Source organism: Vanessa tameamea, chromosome 8 (assembly GCF_037043105.1).
Source record: "Vanessa tameamea isolate UH-Manoa-2023 chromosome 8, ilVanTame1 primary haplotype, whole genome shotgun sequence".
In the NCBI taxonomy this organism is placed as follows: Eukaryota; Metazoa; Arthropoda; class Insecta; order Lepidoptera; family Nymphalidae; genus Vanessa; species Vanessa tameamea.
In genome coordinates, this window is record NC_087316.1 from 11,863,527 (window position 1) to 11,883,939 (window position 20,413).

The 20,413-nt window shown below is 31.8% G+C and overlaps 2 protein-coding genes across 6 annotated transcripts in view; both read right to left on the reverse strand.

Annotated features, from left to right (window-relative positions):
* LOC113404794 (uncharacterized) overlaps nt 1–20,413 on the reverse strand; it is a 403,674-nt gene that overhangs the window by 186,708 nt on the left and 196,553 nt on the right. The gene's annotated exons all lie outside the window — the stretch shown is intronic.
* On the reverse strand, nt 2,891–4,789 carry LOC135193378 (sodium-independent sulfate anion transporter-like). Its single transcript, XM_064215572.1, has one exon. It carries the CDS (start codon nt 4,777–4,779, stop codon nt 3,004–3,006), a length of 1,776 nt encoding a protein of 591 aa, XP_064071642.1. The 5' UTR covers nt 4,780–4,789; the 3' UTR covers nt 2,891–3,003.

Sequence of the window (20,413 nt, forward strand, 5' to 3'; positions counted from 1 at the left end):
GACGAGGGCCAAGTGACCCTAAACATTGACAATATAACACAACACAAAACCATTGTAATATAAACTTTAATTCAAACGGAATAAAGATTAAAACAAGAGAAACTATAAATTAACAAAACGAGTAACAAAGTTCTAAATTAAATTTGCCGCTTGAACATGCTAATTTGAATTTTAATTCAATTGTAATAGTGTTTAGTGAATAAGTAAATAAAAAGTGAATGGTTAATTTTGATAGATAACAGGTATTTGTTGTAGATGTGACCGCAATTATGCAGCCGTTTAATGTAAAACTGAGATTAATAGCTGGATTTTAGTTTGAAATATTTAGTTATGAAATTCTGAACGGTTTGAATGGTATTACAATCGGAGAATTATCTAACAGACCGGGTATCACTGTATATAGACGCTAGTATATTATTATTCTTGATGTTTCCAATAGATTTTGACTGTGCATTCTTGCAAATCGAAATAGTGAAACTATATTTATAAAAAAACATTTAGGAATTTAAAAAAAAATCTTTATAATTTTTCTTACACAAGTATTTGATAGTTTATTTTACAATTGTTTATTTTTCCGTTGTTGCATATTAAGAAGATCAATATATTAAGCTCACCCATGAGTAATTAAATTAAATAAAAAAAAATCCCGATAAAATGGTATCAGTATGTAAAAAGTTAACAAAAAATATTTCTTTTTAATTTGTCTTACTGGTAATATATAATAAAAATATGCAGCTAATTTCAAAAGAATATATAATAGCAATAAATCTATATTAACAATATATAAGTTCAATAGGAAAGGTTTTATCGTTTACACATGATGAATTCTCCGAAAAATCAGTACATGACGCTCAAGGTAATCACCTGGAAACTGTTCCCTATTCAGTCTGAAATTTCACACAAAAAAGGTCCAGGGTGTCTCCTCGTATCATCTGTGACCAGCGAACAAAAACACGTAGAGTTAACAAAGTTATATGAGAACAGAGAAGATAGGTGAAAGAAGGGAGGCCATGATACTTTGGTTTAGGGACAATAACGGCGTGTTCGTTCAACCATTATTTCCACGTGATTTGACGTGTCATTGCCATACCTTGGTATGGCAGATAAAGTTGAAAACGAATCAAGTGTACAGAATTAAGAGTCAGTTTCTTGTCTTTTCTTTTAATATCAATATCCTAATAAGTGATTTTGATTGGTTGAAAGAAAGGGAAAGCACTTAGAGTAAACAAGACGTAATTTAAAAAAATACTTACTATAAATAGCCAAATAAATAATAACAAAAGAACATTGAAAAAATGTAACATACAACTTGACCAAAGTAAAACCTATGAATAACCTTTATTCATGTAAGAACGGCTAAAAATTTGTCGTAGACTCTTCGTCGTCACATTTCAATGTAGATATTAATATCATGAAAACAAAAATACAAAAAAGTAATAATCATAGAATTCGTTCCATTTCAGATTGGTTTTTAAACGTCTTTTAACGAATTTTATGGATCTAAGTAGTAAGCTGAAAGAATTCCAGATTAGTAAAGAAGGTAGCGGGAAGCCTTAAATAAAATAGATTATTCGTTTTTATATTATATTAGTATATTCTCTTCCTAGTATTTACTTTATCAGACTTTCATAGTTAACATATAAATCATTAAAAAATAAAACTGTAGCTGTATATAAAAATAACAATAAGTTAATTAATTAAAATAAATATTTCATTTCCTATACATTTAGGATATCTAAATAAATCTATAAATTGCCAATAGCTTAGAAATACGCCTTTACATATAAATATAGTATATAAATTTATGCCAGGCACATATCGAATACAGATATTGAATATTAGGAATACATCCATTTAAACTAAAAACAACGCATTGCCAAAAAAAATGATCTAAAATATGAATCACCCATTTTCTATTATAAAACGTATATCTTAAGAGCACATACTGATAAAGATCAAATTTAACACTAAGCTTTAAAATAATCAGTATTATTGATAATACTTATCGTTTGGCATATATATCAGCAATATATTTCGCTTTAAATCTGCCTGTAGAATCGTATTCGGGCGGGGCTTTTTCTGTTATAAAAAAAAATGGCAACTTAATACGTTACTCCATTAAGGTTTGTCCAAAATTCTCAAGCAAAAGATGCATCATTTCTTCGCCATGTTTTTAATACAGGTCACACATAACCACAGTCATCATGCTTCTTCCTAATTATATTAGCTCAGCTTTTTACATATAGATATAAGGAATTACATATTTTAGGTATATGATATATTTTTTCATCTAATATAAAGTTATGAGAGAATCGTCACCCTAAACGATCAATGCCTCACGCACTTAGTTGATGCGATAAGAACATAAATCTGCCACCTTCAGAAGTGCTGAATCACGTTAATAAATTTCAGGAAACCGAATGACACCCCTCTTTGAAGCGTTCAACGGGCCAATAGAAATATTGAGGGGATCACGAATTTACGATAAGCCTGTCCCCAGTTCTCTTGAATCGATTATATTGGACATTTTACAGAAAGATTTCATGTCAATCAAGATGGTGCAAATGAAGAAGTTGTTTTCCACGTTTTTATGCACTATTCACTTAAATGTTTTACACTGGAACATATTTGAGAAATTTCATATTTAGTTGTTCTCGTCTACATTAACTATTTCAGATTCAATTTGAATTTGACAATTATGATATTATAAAATATTTATTGCATATTTTTTTAGATAAATGTATCTTTTAAATATTTTACGTTTTTATTTATAATTAATGTATGTCTTCCTGAATAATAAACAATAACAATAAACATTATATCACACGATTTACGATTCTGCAAATGTTAAGAAGGTCTGAAGTCACAACGTTACTATAAAAGCAAAAATAACCAGTAGTGCAATTGATTTTGCTGAAATGAGTATTACAATCTTACTTAAAAAGAAAGTTTTTATGAAACGCTCATATTATAATAAAATTCACCTTGTCCACACAATATAAATTAAACAGTATTCTGTACAGATACCGCTATGATATCTTCTATATTGCTTTTGTCAGCTGAAAGAAATTTATTGCTGTGATTCGAGTTAATGATTGTGCACATCTCCTTTAAAGAAACATCAAAATTTAAAAACAATATTTGCACACACTTTATTTCTACGTCTTTTATTACTGACATGAGATTTGATGCCACTGATGTATCCATGTGTTGTAAATTCATTCCATCCACTATAATAAGTGAATCGGATTCAGCGTCTACGGATGCTTTTAATATCTCTCTTCTTAGATGATCTGCAGCACAATAATTCAAACATTCTGGCAGTGTGATTACGATCACGTTTCCCTTAGTTGCACTGAGAGTGCTTACTATTATAGGCGGTCTAGCACTTGAAAAAAGTAACAGGAGAGCATCAATAACAACACCCGCTACAATACCGTATTCTAGACCAAGAGATAAACATATACATATTGTAGTAATTAATAATATGAGTTCTTTTTTACTGGTTTTCCAAAGTCTTCCTAATATTTTGTAATCAATCATAGAAAACATTGCTGTTATTATCAAACCGGCTAATGAAGCCTTTGGTATATAGTAGAATGTTGAAGTTAGTAGACTTAGAGCCGAAATTATAAGAAGGGCTGTGAAAATTCCTCCTGCCGGTGTTTGCACTCCAGAAGCATTGTTCAAGGCAGTTCGAGTGAAAGAGCCTGTAGTTGGCATGCTCAATGCAAATGATCCTATTATGTTACATAATCCGAGAGCAATCATCTCTTGCGTTGCATTTATTGGAGCTCCTCCAGCAAACGCTTTAGCAATTGCTACCAATTCTAAAATAGCGACTAAAGGTAAAATTATAGATTGTGGTCCTAAATTTTGGACCATATCACTAAAATTGTGGGTTTCATTTCCAACGACAGTTCTGAACGGTGGCAGTTGAATTTTAGGTAAACCACTTCCAATTTCTCCAATTAATTTCAAAGATTCATTACCAGTAACCGTTTTTATAATATATGCAACGATTATACCGATAATTACAACAACTGCGTTACGACCAAGAGACACAAACCACCGAATTTGTTTACTTAATTTATCATTACGACAGCAGCCATCTCCAAGTCGTTTTAATCCTAATAAAATAATTATAGTAACTATTCCCAGAACAGAATCCCGTATATTAAATGAATAAATATTTTTTAAGAAATTCAATACTGATTCTGCAAAATAATTTCCAGACGGGCCATTTAAACCAAATAAAGAAATCAATTGAGCTGATGCTATTTGAAGAGCTGCCGCTGTTGTAAATCCACTGATGACAGGCATTGATATAAATTCAACTAAAAATCCAAGATTCATTACCCCCATTGCTAGTATAACCCATCCAGATAGAAAAGCCGCAAGCACAGCATAATCAGCTGAATAGCCAGAAACATATTTTGCTGTCATTGCTGCCATGATTGCTGTTGGTCCAACTGTAATGTCCTTGCAACTTCCGAAAAATAGATATACGAATCCTCCCATTAATCCTGCGTATAGACCATATTCCGGGGGTAGTCCAGCTACTACAGCATAAGCGATACCTTGAGGTATAGCGGTTAGTCCAACAGTAATTCCAGCTATTATATCTTGAATCAGTAAAGTTATATTGTACTTTGGTAGCCATTGTATGATAGGTACGCGTGCTTTCACAGATTTTGCACTACAAACGTTTTTGAAACATTTTTTTACTCTTTGTCGAACTACACCGTCACGTTTTTCCGTATTTCTTACGACAGTCATTTTAATAAAATGAACTTCTTAGAACTGAGGTGCTAAAGATTTTACTACTGTTTATATTTATGGCAGAATGTCTAAGATGATATTTATCTTTAACATCATACATCAAAACCATTTTATCCTTATCTTGTCATTTTACAGATATAAAATTTTATAATTCAAGATAGAATGAATGCTCACGTTTTATATATATTTTTATTTAGAAAGTTCCAAAATAATTTCCGCGTATATATAAAAGGCTGTTGTAAGCTGTACCTTACCTTATAGTAAATTCCAAGATAGATACCCATGTAAATATTTCAACAACACCGATGGACTCATAAAGTGCATCATAGTTTAGGATTACCTTCGAAAAGTATGCAAACTTTTTAGATTGAACGAAATTTAAATCTGCAGCTTAAAGACAAGCTCGTTTAGGACTTCCGCGTGAAGAGCAATGGACCTCTATATTTTTCACCGATGAGTGTAGGAGATGTTTTAATGGCACAGACAGTCGCAGAAGAGTCTATCATCGACGTGAGGAAAGATATACTTAAATTTGTATTGAGGAGCGTGTTCCTTTTGGAGGCGGTTCGTGTATGCTGTGGGGTGGCATGGGATTAATAGGCGAAAATGTTGCTGTAATACACGATAATGATCGACCCCACGCCACCTGTTGGGAACGTACTTACCACGAAGTGGCCTAGATCTTAATGCTATTAAGATCTATGTTTGGGACAGTTTAAAAAAAGCTATATCTATATGCGGAAAATCATATGCCCACAACAGTAGCAGCACTATGAACATAGATTTCACAAGAATGAAACAATATTGTTTAAGACCGTTTAATAACCTTAAACACATCTATGCAGACCTGATAAAGGCACGTAGAGTTAAAAGCAGGGCTTCAACTTTTTTTTGGACTTTTTTCAATAAATCAGTTTTTATTATATTTATAGTATTTGTTCAAAAAAATTGAATGCTACTTTCCTGTATACAAACATACACTTAAGGATATGATACTACGCTGTTATAAAGTTACCGAACCAAACTGTAGGTTTGTAAATCGCAAAAGTCAAAAATATCTGCTAAATTTAATTATAGAAACGAATACCTTGCCCCAGGATAAATTTATTGAGTCGGAAACGAGGCGTTATAAGCTTATCCTTACTTCTCGTGTTCATACAATGATTCTCACTGATTCCAACGAAGTAATCAATATTATTGTGAATATACATAACAATGTAGCAAATATACAAATAACATTCTAAGCAGTACAAGTCAGTTACGTTTTTTTATTCAATTTAAGAAATACCAAAACAGCCTCTTATGTCGCGTTTTATTGTTTAGTTGACTGCACACCTTGGGAATGAAATGATCGCCTCCAGGCTGCTTCAAATAACTAAAATATAATTATCATTGTACATAATAATGGTTAAAAAATATATATATATATATATATCCCGCTGAGTTTCTTTCGCCAGTTCTTCTCAGGTCCGAGGTGCTAAATTCCGAACCGGTGGTAGATTTTTGACAATCAATAAGCAAGTGTAAACACTTCTATATTGAATAAAGATTTTTGACTTTGACTTTGACTTTGACTGTTTGAAGCAACGATCATAAAAACACAAAAACTTTCATTCGTAATATTATATTTCAAAAATCAATGACGAAAACGCATTATTTTTTGTATTAGATAAAATTTGAAAATATAAATAATATATTACGTCAATTCAACTTTAGTTTAAAGATTTTATCGTGATTGCGTATTTTACATAATAAAATCTTAAACAGGAAAAAAAATACGTTGAGAAACTGATATAAAACTCAAGATATCAAATCAAATCGACTTTAACTTTTCATTCGACGCAAATGTTACAGTATGCTTTGATAATATCGATGTTCGCTGTATTTGTGTGATAGGGCAGTGGGTTCGACCCCGAATGAGGCAGATAAGGGTGATGGAGGAGCGCGTGGTCATGCATATGGTTCAGGAATTACAGAGAACTGTATTATCAAAACAGTTGCTTATGGAAAAGTAAACTCTATTGCTAAGGCACTAAGTGTTATGTAAGAGAATGTTCCCAAGTTAAGTTGTAATATACGCAGCACAAGAGTTTTCTGTTGGTACGTTAACAGCAAAGTATTATACGGACGTGGGTAGTTGTTTGCAAAATAGATTAAATTAGCTGTTTTTTTTCATACTACAATTTATTATTTTAAATCCATTTATTCTTAACGGTGTTAAAAAGCTATGGAAACCACTGTAGTACTTGGTTGATCTTAAGTTTGAATCTCACTGCCTTTACTTAGAATAATGAAATAAATACAAATTTAATTAAATTTTGTAACTTAAACGTTTGTTTTGTACGTGTAATTTTTACATTAAATAGTATTTCATTATGAAAACAAGATCTTTAATGTAACTAGGCCTTGTATGTTCGATTTAATTTATTTACAATGTATAATAATTTACACTTCACTGTTTAATTTGATAAATTAAATATGCTTTATTTTAAGTAGAATCTCGAAAACACTTTTAAGCGTATATTATTATTTTAATATTGTATTTAATTAAATGTTATTCAAAATAAAGAGTCAAATCATGTCAATTAACCGTTTTTACCTCTTCAGCTCTAGTCAGATCTTCAGATGTTAGAGACTTAATAATACGAGAATTTTAAAAATCTTCTTGCAAAATTAGTTAATTGGGATTAAATGTAACTGTCGTCCCTGCGTACAGTTGATAGATATTTATAAAGTCAAAATATTAATCAATCATAATCACTTCAGCCTTTTTTCTATTAAACTATTAATTTAAATACTTTAAAGTTACTTAGGCTCATTGAAGAGTTAATGAAGAGGGGAATTTATAATCAATCATCGTTTAAAGAATACTTTTTAAGAGTTTTTTAAGACAAGGGTTGCATGGTTCAAAAAAGAGGGCCATACAAATTAATAATAATAGTATTTTCCTCACAATATATAAATTATTTATTTTAATATAACTGCTGCCTGCGTACGAATCCCAAGTTGGTTCAATATGTTTGTTTGTAAATTTCGTAACAGTCAAAAGTATTTTTTCTATGTAATAGGAGGCACATGGGCCGGAAACTGATGATGAAAAGTGATTACCACCGCCCATGGACATCTGCAGCGTCTAGGAGCTTGTATACTTTGTTAGCCTTTAAAAGATGATAGTTTGGAAAACTTAGGTCTTTTGGAAAGTATCGGAATAGAGAGTGCTCCTGTGTACACTATCTCCTACTATACAAAGTATGTCCTGCTCAGTTCGTTAATCTCCAATGAGAAAGGCCACCGTGATCTGAAAATTAGTATCACTGTACTGATAACTTTACATTAAAAAGATCTAACTTCAATGAAAATGTAATCTTATACTTTGTCTTTTTTAGTTACAAAAACATGACTCGACATCTCACACAATTGTAGCGTTTGCCAACATATTGTTTGAGTCACACAGACGTTTTAGTTTCAGTTTTAAAATCTATCAGACTTGAAGTACAAGTCAAGACTTGCTTACATGAAGTTGATTACAAGTAGAGAAACGGAAACAACCTTTTGCATCGATTATATAATATTTATTTACTTAATCCGTCAAAATGAATATTCTAAATATTTATTTTAAAGTACATTTTATATAATTGTTATATTCTAATAATAAATTGTATTATATTAAAATAAATATTGATTTTGAAAACGTATTATAAGTAAAATAACCCCAGTCACCGTCGTCGTTACCGCGACAAATGCAACTCTGGCGAAACGTCGAACAAAATTTTACCTGACGTTTCAACCTTAAAACGGTTTATCATTTTAGGTAACGCTTAACACGCCAATAAAATATAATATCGAGATACATGAAATACTTCGTTGAAACCTTATGTATGTATTTTTACAAGTAAAATATGTAAAATGTTTTATAGACGAGCTTCTAAGACACTGTATTAACTCACATTCAACCCTTTGATTGCAGAAGGGTGTCGCTAAGACCAAGTTGCGTGAACTATTATCTTACTTGATATATAGAGGAATTAGAAGCCATTCAGAATAAAGCCGTGCTTTGAATCCGTTGCTGTGTAAATGATGAAAGTTTTGGGGCAAAATGGAGTGACAATAATACGCGAACAACAGGCGGTTTCTACGTGTAAATTGTTTATTAGTATATTCGATATTTAAAAATTCTTCGTATTTCAAACGAGGTAAGAAATATAATTTATTACTAAAGTAAAACTTACAATTTTTGATTTTTGATGCCAGTCTATCATTTACCTGAAACGAAATTAAAATATCATTAGTTTGACTACAAATAACGTATAAAAGCTAAAATAACATATATTTATTCCCAATTTGCAAAAGTATAAATTAAATATATAAAGATGATTGTAATATTGCTATCAAAACCATATAACCCAACCAATTCACACCAGTTTTTCATACAAAGCTCACATAAGCGTAAAACAAGCTCGTGCTGCCGATGCGGACCCGTAGCTCATCTACGATTCATTAAGCCGTCTACGTCAGGCCCTAATTCCTTGCCCAATAATAACGGGGTATTAATACGGTGTTTGTTCCGTAAACCGTGTGCGGTGGGCCGGAAACACCCCAGTCGTCGATGAAGGGTTTGTTTGCTTTTCAATAGTTTGATATTGACGGGTAACACTTTCATGTTAGTTGGGATTATGTATCCCGGGACTATGTATTATAAAAATATATTTAAAACAAATTAACGTGACAAAGATTTAATAGGTTGGCGTCAGACAAGTTTCACTCAAACTTTTGAAATGTTATTACACTCAAAGAGAATATTTAAAGATTATTGAATAGTTGTTTGTTGTTGTTTGTTTGTTGTTTGTTTGTTGTTTGTTTGTTGTTTGTTTGTTGTTATAGTTGTTGGCCTTGCCCTCAAAGGGAGAGAAGGCCTTAGCCCAGCAGTAAGAAATTTACGAGCTGCTAATGTATGTAATAGTTGTTTTGTTGCATATGAAACTGTGTCTATGTTGTCAATCATTGATATAAAATTAATCAAAAAAGCCAGTAAACTTGTGTTGGCCCAGTGTATAGCTAACATAGATCTTATCCAAAGATCGTGGCTTTAAATCCGGAAAATTACGCGTACCTCTGAATATAATGTTTTTGTTTTTAAATTTTCCTTTATAACTCAATTCACGCTCTTGGCTAAGCAAAACAAATCTATCCGTATTCTATGAGATTCCGACCAATGTATTGCCACCATGTCATTAGTTGAGCTTGTTGGAATAAGCTTTAGAACTCCTCTTTAAGACTTTTGCCATGACCAGAATTGTGATTACTACTTTATTTTATTTTTTTAACGATGACTTACTTTGAATTTGTTATCGATAAACAAATTCAATACTGTGATGTGTTATCGATATATTTATTTAATCTACATAATATGTCAAACAAATGTCAGCTAAGTTAAACGATAAGGATAATATTTCAGAAGCCGGAACGCTTCATCTCGTACCTTTACGACTCGAGCCTGAGTAAACTAGGCTTACATCAAACCTCTGATTGCGCATTAGGGAAAATTGAATTTGATGCTCTTTTATTTTTCCCGTGTCATAAAGTTGAACGAATGATGAATGTGAGCATCGTTCACATGGAAGATTTTGTGCTTGAATATTCGTTCAAATTCTTCCTGTACGATTTTATACTAGAAGCATCCATTTTGACGGATCCGACTTCCACAGCAGCAAAAGGGTTGTATATGTGTATAACATCGATCGTATTATATATAATATTATGTAATGAAGCCTTATGAGAGCTACACGATCATCAAAGTAAATCAGTTTTTAAGATCAGATTTAAAAAAAAATTGTAAAGTATTTTCAGCTAGGCTTACGTTTAATTTCGTACATACAAAAACTCATAATACATTTTTGAATATAAACTTACTGTTAAAAAGCCAAATAAAATGGTCTTTAATACATTACAATAAGGCCTACCACAAAATAATTACTTTAGTATTGATTTTCCTCTCAAAGACTTTAACATCGATATGTGCCAACATGTGATGCAACCAGCGAACTCCCGACGGTAGCAGTAGCCTTGACTGCCAAAAACCTACGTCTAGACGAGCAAACGATCTCCACTCGTGTATAAATCGTCAAAATTATGCGAATTTTCGCTAGAATTTTAACGGCCAGCGTCGAATAAATATCTTGAACGTATATCCATACTGAATAAAAATGAAAAATAATATTTATCTCGTCACAGATAATTATTAAACTCAGACTATATCGCAAGTACTTTATAGCAAGTACAGTTTTGCATTAAGCCTGACTAGCTTATAGTGAAAATGAGGTGGCAATTTCGCTCGTATGTATAAATTAAATTATTTGAATTAACTGCATAGTGTAGCAAGTTACACGTAGTAGATATCCGTGTGAGTCTTCTAGAACAATAAAAATTAGAGAAGAGACGTTTGCTGAGTATTAGGACTATGTACACAGCTGGAATATTTAGTGTTGTACTACTATTATATAGGTTTCGAATAGATTTTAATTGATTGAATTTTCATTATCAGTTTCGATATATTTAAAATAACGAATACAATTCAAACATTCGCCATTTAACTAAGCATTTTTTAAATTAGTTAAAGTTTGTATTCAATTGTTATGGATATATGAAATCTTGTTCTTTACATGTTGAAGAAGAGTAACTACTGAGTTTCTTGCCGGTTCTTCTCGGTAGAATTTACATTCCGAACCGATGGTAAATATACTTAATATAGTTTGTTAAATGACGATTCAAAAGTGCTTGTAAAAGCCTACTTGAATAAAGTATGTTTTGATTTTGATTTTGTCACTTACGACTAATTTCGCACAATCGAAGCAGACATTTTCGGTACCTGTGCCAGTACAATATAAATTTTAAAAAAAAAGTTGTTTCTTCGTTTTGTTCTTATAGGAAACCATGTTTCTGACGTTATATAAAACAAATAGCACGTTCTTCTGTTTATTTGTATCTGCCACGAGCAAACCTGGGACATGATTAAGTGGTAGGCAATGGCGGGCTTGATATGGGGAGCTGAATGATTTGTTTCACTCGACTGCGGCCAACATATTATTTAAATATTTTGTTTTATATATGTTTCACGAAATCATAATATAACGATTGATATATTGTTTTGTGTAAATATCGTAAACCCAAAAGCATTTAAAGTTTATGTAAAATATACGAAGTCTTTTACTTTTTTATTGATAAGAAATCGTAGTCTTCGTTCGTTCCTACAATAATTACGTTTTTAATATTTATTTTTTTAACATATTTTTTACAATATCATCATTTCATAATTAAAACAATTGTATTAATCTTGTGACACGACGACTCCTCGACTGGAAATAAGAATATATTCATATTTTTAAAACAAAATAAAAACTTATCACATCGTATATAATTATATATGCAATTACATTAATAGGAATTCTTAATCATAAATATCGAAGACCCAGTTATATAACTGATCAGCCCAGACGTGGTAACCAAATGCAATAACCAGTATGTGTACCATCGATCGCTAACAAACATTACCACAAGTGTCAATAGAACAATGCGACGCCGAGCGGCAGGCGTTGTATCTGGACACATACATCAACTTCACAGAGCCGGTAGCTTTATGGAGAAGGTAGTTTCATATTGATACGTTTATTCTCGAATATACCTTGATTTTGCCAACACATTGAACTTAAGGTTTCAAAAATAAACGAAACTGGAAATGGAATTATTTAGTTCTAGATAACGCAGTGGATAGCAAACGTATATCTCAAACAAAGATCACTGGCCTAAATCTAGACAGCATCACTGTTTCAACTTGTTTAATTAGTTTATATTTAGTGGTAGGGCTTTGTGCAAGCCCGTCTGGGCAGGTACCACCCACTCATCACAAGGGACATAACCTCTTAGTTCCCAAGGTTGGTGGCATTGGCGATGTAAGGAATGGTTAATATTTATTACAGCATCTGTAGGCGATGGTGACAACTTACCATTAGAAGGCCCATTTGCTCGTCCGCCATCCATCATAAAAATAAAAAAAATAATCATGACTGGTGGCAATTAAATTTAACTGTTTCCACTGAAATGTATATCCACCAACCGATATGGGAACAGCGTGAGGAGATTTAAGGCTGGTGGGCGCATAACTAATACTTGGATTACAACAATGTAAGTCATTGCTTACGGTAAGCGGGACATTTAAAAACGGAACTTGAAATCGTATGTCTCTTTCTCGCCCGCTACACAATATAAAGTATGAAAAGGATAGTAAATATTGTATTGAAGTTTCGTAGTGCCTTGTAATAACTACTGGAATATCGACCGCTAGAATGTTACAAGGGGCGATCTTCAGTGTCAACGCAACAATGCGACGCCGGGCGGCGCGCTTGTATCTCTATGTCTATCAATGTTTCCGTTATGACGTGAAGTTATGGATGCGGTAATATGGTTATTATCGTTTCACAATTACATAAAATTACTAAAAGAAAGCCGTTTGCATTGCGTAAAAATGGAAACGAATATTATGGCCTTTTTTGTACTGAAACGATAGGTTTTATGTTCACTGGAAGATCTATTGTAGTCACGATAAAAGTTAAAAAATCATATGCAGAAGTTACTATCGATTGAGTCTGAAATTTCCTAGTTCTTTTTTCAAACTATACTTCTATTAAAAATAATTCGAGTTTTTTTTAATGATGTGCGCGCACAAGCTGTTATGAAAACTACTTAATGAAGTTGTTCGTTAAGCTATCAAATGAGTGTCAATAAAACGAGTTCACACGTTATATTTCTATCTCACTTACTCTTGAAAGAAAAATAAACTATCAATCGTATCGACTATCTCACTCCAGTCCTTTTATTTTATTTGCATACAATTAAAACTATTTACTACACTTTATTAAGCTTTATGAGACATTTTTTTAATTAAACTACAAAAGTATAACTTCTCACGTAAGTAAGTATGCGTACCTACCTTTTTTATTGTTTCTGAGCGTGAATGTTGTGCCTTAAAAGTCGCACTGCGTAATGTTAATTTAGTTATAAATGTTTTCAGTGCAGTTAAAATTTAAAAAAGATATCAAACTATTTTTAAGTAATCTTTGACAACTAATAATTCTTTGAATTTATATCAAGGCTTTATTGACCTCGGGTCCTTAAAAAAATTACATTATTTAAAAAAAATACATTCCAATTAAAGAATAAAAAAATGGTATTTTGATAAGATATTTGCATTGAAATCGTCTTAAAATGTTAATGCTAATTAAGGATCTACATTTTAATTACTAACTTCCATATAATGACAGCGCTTGTATTGAAAATTTGAAGATTAAAAGTAAATTTATTTTGTTATGTTCTACGTGGCAAACCTGTATGCCAAGTTCATGTCAATTCGTTTGAGCTGTAAACACAAGAAGTTCAGTTTTAATTAAGTCCTTTAAATGCTTTCCGTAAATGAAAACATTATCACATCCAAGTAAATAGTTTACCCGCCGAACGGGCGCCAATAATTCCAGCCTAGCAACAATTATCTCCCGCTGTCAATAGCGTACCATCCAATTTCGGCTCCTGTCACATTTTAATTTAAAAAATAAAATAACATTCGTTTAAAAACGGATTTAACATTAAACTTAATTGTCTTATACCTCTTAACTTTTTATTAACAAAAAAAAATATATTCTTAAACGCTTCTTAATTGAATTTAATTAGAAACGAAAATTTGAATTTTAGGATAAAAAATGTTTTAAATATTAGTCGTGTAATTTTAAATAGAATGATAAATAAAAATTATCATAATTCAATGTTATGTTTAGAGTAATAATTATCTGTTAATGCGAATATCAAAGCATGGAATACTTTTTATTTTGAAAAGTAAAACGAATTAGCCAAGTCCAGACCAATTAAAAAGCAATTTTGATTCACGTCGGTTTGAAGCTCCGTCATACGAAGTAAATCACTGGATTTTTTTTATTAAATTAAGATTTTATTTATTTAAAAGCGAAAATTATTTAATGAACATCTTAGTAAACAACTATAGACTAATTTTAATTAATTTTCCAGTTTTTTTGGTATAAAAAAAAAACAATTCAGAAACCAAAATCCTAATAATAAACATCACCAACGTGGATACACCATAAATTTCAAATAATTGAATTCAACATCTCTCACGCGGTCCGATTGTGTAATGCTCGCTTTACTATAGTTGAAATACTAAAAGTGAAGTGGAAAACGATGATAGCTCGATCAGTCATCTCGACGTCAGAAGGCGCACTAAGATCCTAGTTGCCTTAAGACCAACATATACAACTCTGTCGAAACGTCATGCGAATTAATTTCGTATGATCAACGGATTAAACCCAAAATAAAAATAAAAAACGCAGGGTGTCATGGGACCCGGTTGAAATATATATTATGATTGAAATTACATAGTTGTAAAAGTAAGATGTGACTTAAAACAGTATAAAAAAATGAGTTTAAATATTTTTTTACAAAACCGTATATAATAGAAAGAGACAGAGCTAGAAGAATAAAGAGATAGAACGGTCACATCGATGTCTGACGTAAAATAAATTAGTTTCAAAAAAAGGGTGTGTCCACACACGGTAGAAATGAAATTTATTAATTATATTAAATTATCTTTTGTCCTTTGAGTTTAAATCACAACGACTCTAAAGGATTGTCACTATAATATTTAAATTATTCCAGGTATTTGCCAAGTTGAATAATAATATGCTTTTTCACATCCCTAGGGTGCTGTTCACTGCAAGTATAATCAGCTTTGTGTCAACACGAATAGGCCGGTACCTACACATGTTTATACCGAACCCTGACACAATGCGTAGCGACACTAACATATCACTTGAATATATATAAAAAATAAATATATTTTGATCATATATTAAGTTCTTAAACAGATTTACGACATGAAATGAATTTAGTGCTCGATACAATTTAAAACATCGAATGTTTTTATAACATTTATATCACGTCAATTGTCACGTCAAGAGCCGCGATGGCCCAGTGGTTAGAACGCGTGCATCTTAACCAGGCAAACACCACTGAATTTTCATGTGTTTCTAATTCATCTCGTGCTCGGCGGTGAAGGAAATGATCGTGAGGAAACCTGCATGTGTCTAATTTCAACGAAATTCTGCCACATGTGTATCCACGAACCCGCATTGGAGCAGCGTGGTGGAATATGCTCCAAACCTTCTCCTCAAAAAGGAGAGGAGGCCTTAGCCCAGCAGGTGGAAATTCACAGGCCGTTAATGCATGCATGCAATTGTCCGTATTTATCCTTACTGATATTATGAAGGTGAAAGTTTGTATGAACAGATGTTTGTTACTCTTTCACGCAAAAACTACTGAATCGATGTTATTGGAATTTTACAATACTAAAAATACATCAGAATAACACACATACTATTAAATTATAAAGATATTGTGCGAATAATACCTTGCAACCAACCACTAAAACGCGAGCGTAACCACGAACAAAAACCAGTTTAAGAATAACAGAATTGTATGTTTTTAAATTGCAAATATCCGTGTTTACTCCTTGAATTTAACATAGTGCCTGTGATATACGAGTGTCACTAGTAATAAAACCAGAAGCAAAAATACGAAGTTCTTAATTTAAGTACGTGTAACATTAATGTTATTAATCTTCGTATTATACCAGAGTTATAAATATACACTCCTATATTAAGAAATTATATCGTAACTCAAGACATGCTACAACCTTGAACCATTTACTGTTTATCCAGAACGCAGACTTCCCGGCGTCTGTCTTTTGTTTTCATAAGGATTAATGGAACGTAACTTTTCGCGTAACTATTTTTATTAGATGAAATCGGGTGATTTAATATCAGTTTCATGTGTTGCGTAATGTCCTTTTATTTCACGACATTTTTGGTATTAAAATTGATTAATTCACGATAGTTTTGATGATTATAACTGGTGTTTGATGTGTACATGCAAATTACGTTTGCGACAGACAGAGGCTTTAAAAAAAACCGAAATTATTTTTACATTAACTTTAATTATATTCAAACTTATTACAAACTAGCTGTGCCCGCGACTTTGTGCGCGTTGTTTGAATTTAAGTTATTTGGATATTGTAGCGTGATTTTATTTTTATTCTATATATAATTCTAAAGTAAAAGTAGCCTAAATTACTCTTTATTACATGCGCTATCTGCCAGTGAAAGTCCCGTCGAACAAACAGACAGACAGACAGACAGAAAAATTGTAAAAACTGTTATTTTGGTATACGCACATTTATTAAAAATGGGTTATTTTAATATTACAAACAGACACTGAAATTTAATTATATGTATAGATTAATCCTACGAACGGTGATTCCACTTCAAAGTGGAAATATGGAATAACCGTTCTTACAATTTTATTATAAAAAATGACTTTTTAAAATGGTTACATAATTGCTTCATTGACAATTTGATATATCAAATATAATTCAATAGAAATGTTACGTCGGCGTTCTTCATTTGATAGTTATATGTATGTGATTTGCATGAGAGCCGGTAGAAGTCGTACAATAAATGTTGTACAAAAAGTGTGTATATAAGTTCGATAATTGACATTATTTTAATAGTTAATTTTATTCCATCACATATATTTTATTATTATATAGGTAGACGTACTTGCAATAGGCTACTTGATGGTAAGTGGTTTATGTTTATGTTAACCATTTATAACATCACCAATGCGCCACCAACCTTGGGAACTCAGATGTTATGTCCTGTGCCTGAAGTTATACAGGCTCAATCAACGTTCAAACCGGAACACAATACTGTACTGCTGTTTGGCGGTAGAATATATGGTAAGTGGGTGGTAGCAACTCAGACGGGCTTGCACAAAGCCCTACTAAGTGGTAAGCATATTTATATTTATATATGGTATATTTTATAAGGATTCGATAATTATATCAACGTAGAGTGAAGGAATGATTAAATTGCCAAGTGCTATCAAAACGCTACTGCATAATATATATAACCTAACGATCAATTATACAATGATGTTTCCACCAACCCAAATTGGAGCGGCGCGGAGTAGCCTCCAACTTTCACAAAGTTTTTATTTTACTTCATACAAAACCCGACAAACTAATTTGCATCTATCAACAAGTTTACTATTTAGTGAAATCTATTATACATATATATCGTAATTGCTTTGTCAGTTCATCAGTTTACAGAACTGTATAGTTCACTTACGTTACGGAAAGTATGAATAAGCAAAACGCTTAAACAATTAGTTGGGAGTCCGTCCATCCCTCGTCACGATATGACTCGGTTAAATATACTCGTTTAAATTTTGACTTTCTGAATGACAGGGGTACGACGGGCGTTTAAAATGTATTTAAAGTGTAACTTTTTAATAAAATAAAACGAATGTTATATTCGAAAATATTTAAAGCACCAATTATTATAATAAATAATAATTTATTATAAAATAATTATAATATTTTTTTTATAGAAGCGTTTAGAATATCATAGATCTTATCCGATAAAATTGGGTTTAAATACTGCTTCTGTAAAGATTTTTTTTTATTTGTGTTTTAAATTAATCGCGCGCTTAGCAGCACGCATGTTGCGTGTGTAGGATGAATTTCTGACACATGTATACACATAATCTTGGAATATTGTCTAAAAGTTTCTTTCTCTATCAGAACTGGCGCTTCAAGACAATTCTCAGCAAGATATACTATGACACATTGAATTATACTTATTAAAACTTAAATGACAATATCAGTGAAAACACTAAATGAATTTGCATTCATTTCAGTCCGTGAAAAAGCCATAAAACGACGGAAATATTATTATAGGGAAGCCAGATACAATACGAGAGGAAAAAACTATAAAATGCAGGTAAATCCATTATCTGACGCGTGCACAGGATATGTGCCGTCATTTTTCATCACAGATGGCGCTGTCGTCTGGATATTTTTGCGCGATGCGCATTTTTACATTTATGTTCCATGTAGTTTTTTTCATTAAATACACTTTTTTATAATTAACTAACGACGTACCTTTCGTCACAGAAGTCGTAAATAGACATAACTTTTTTTTTTATCGAGGAGTATTTATTAAAATATGCCAGTACTATTTTATCTTTATATATGTTTACCAATCTGTGGAGGTACCACCCACTTACCACATTTTCTACCGCCGTACAACAATACTTAGTATTGTTGAGTTCCGATTTGAAGGCTGAGTGATCTAGTGTAACTACTCTCCTGTATGCCACAGGACATAACATCTTAGTTCCCAGGGTTTGTGGCACATTGGCGACGTAAGGAATCATTATTAAACGTGATAATTTATACGTTAGTACAACTTATTGATTCTATATAAACTCGTATATCAATCGGTATATCTGTCTTGTTGAAACAGAATTAAAGAGTTTGCTAGATCAGTGCAAACTTATATACAGACAGACAACTAGCGTCATTGATTTAATCTTTGTTAGTTAGTTAGTTATATCTAATGTAATTTATAAGGTTTATCAATGACTCTTGACAATATTTGATATTTATAAAAATAAATATATTATTATTATTAAACGAAAATAGCAAAAGTGAAAAAAATGAGAACACTTTAGAAAACTGAATCCTAACCACGATTTCTCAGTTGGTAAGTCGACCAGGATCAATTCCTCCAAGGGGTGCATAAAAATGTGGCGCCAAACAGACGACAGGCTGTTAAAATTAACATAAATGTTTTAGTAATAAAAAATATATATAGTAATAAATAATATAAATAAAAATCAAATCTTAATCATGTTTATTTCGTGGTTTCTGTTGGGGGTTATTATTAAATTTTATTTACAATAAAATTATATAAACATATTCGCTACCAATCTTATATCGAAGCACTGGCACAAATATAAAAAAAAAATATGGTTTTTGGCAACAGGTAAATAAATTATAAGTATATGCAGTATTATTCTCAATGTCCTGCAATTGATTCCCATAATTATTATTATTTTGCCAAGAAAGCTTACATAAGTGAAGTTGAGTCAGTCTGTACAGGTTCTATTTCTGGATTAAGGACACCTATTTTGAGGTTTGAAGCTTATTCCACCACGCTAATCTGGTACAGGTTGCTGAATACACGTGTGGCAGATTTACATCCGACATATAAAAGTTTCGTCTTAATATTCATTAAGCACATGAAGATACTACGAGCTAGCCCTGATTTGAACCAGCAATCATTAAGATTCCCAAATTCATACCACTGTGCCAACTCAGATCATATATAAATAATTTGTGACAAATGCAAAATAAACGATTGCTACACACAAACGACAGTGTAAACGCAAAATGCGATGGTTTTTACAAGCATCGCACTGAGTCGTATTAAATGTAATGCTGCCTCCGGTTCGGAATGTAGATTCTAAAGAGGCAACGGCAAGAAGCTCAGTAGTTACTTTTTTCCAACACTTGTGTCAGTAAAATCCAATTAAAATTATATAATATAGAGTCAAGTATATTATTATATAATGTATTAGCCTAGGGCCAGTCTGATTTGCATGATGGCCGAGTTGTAGGATACAAAACTAAAATATTGTTTTCTATTAATGATTTTAAATTGAGTTAAAGATA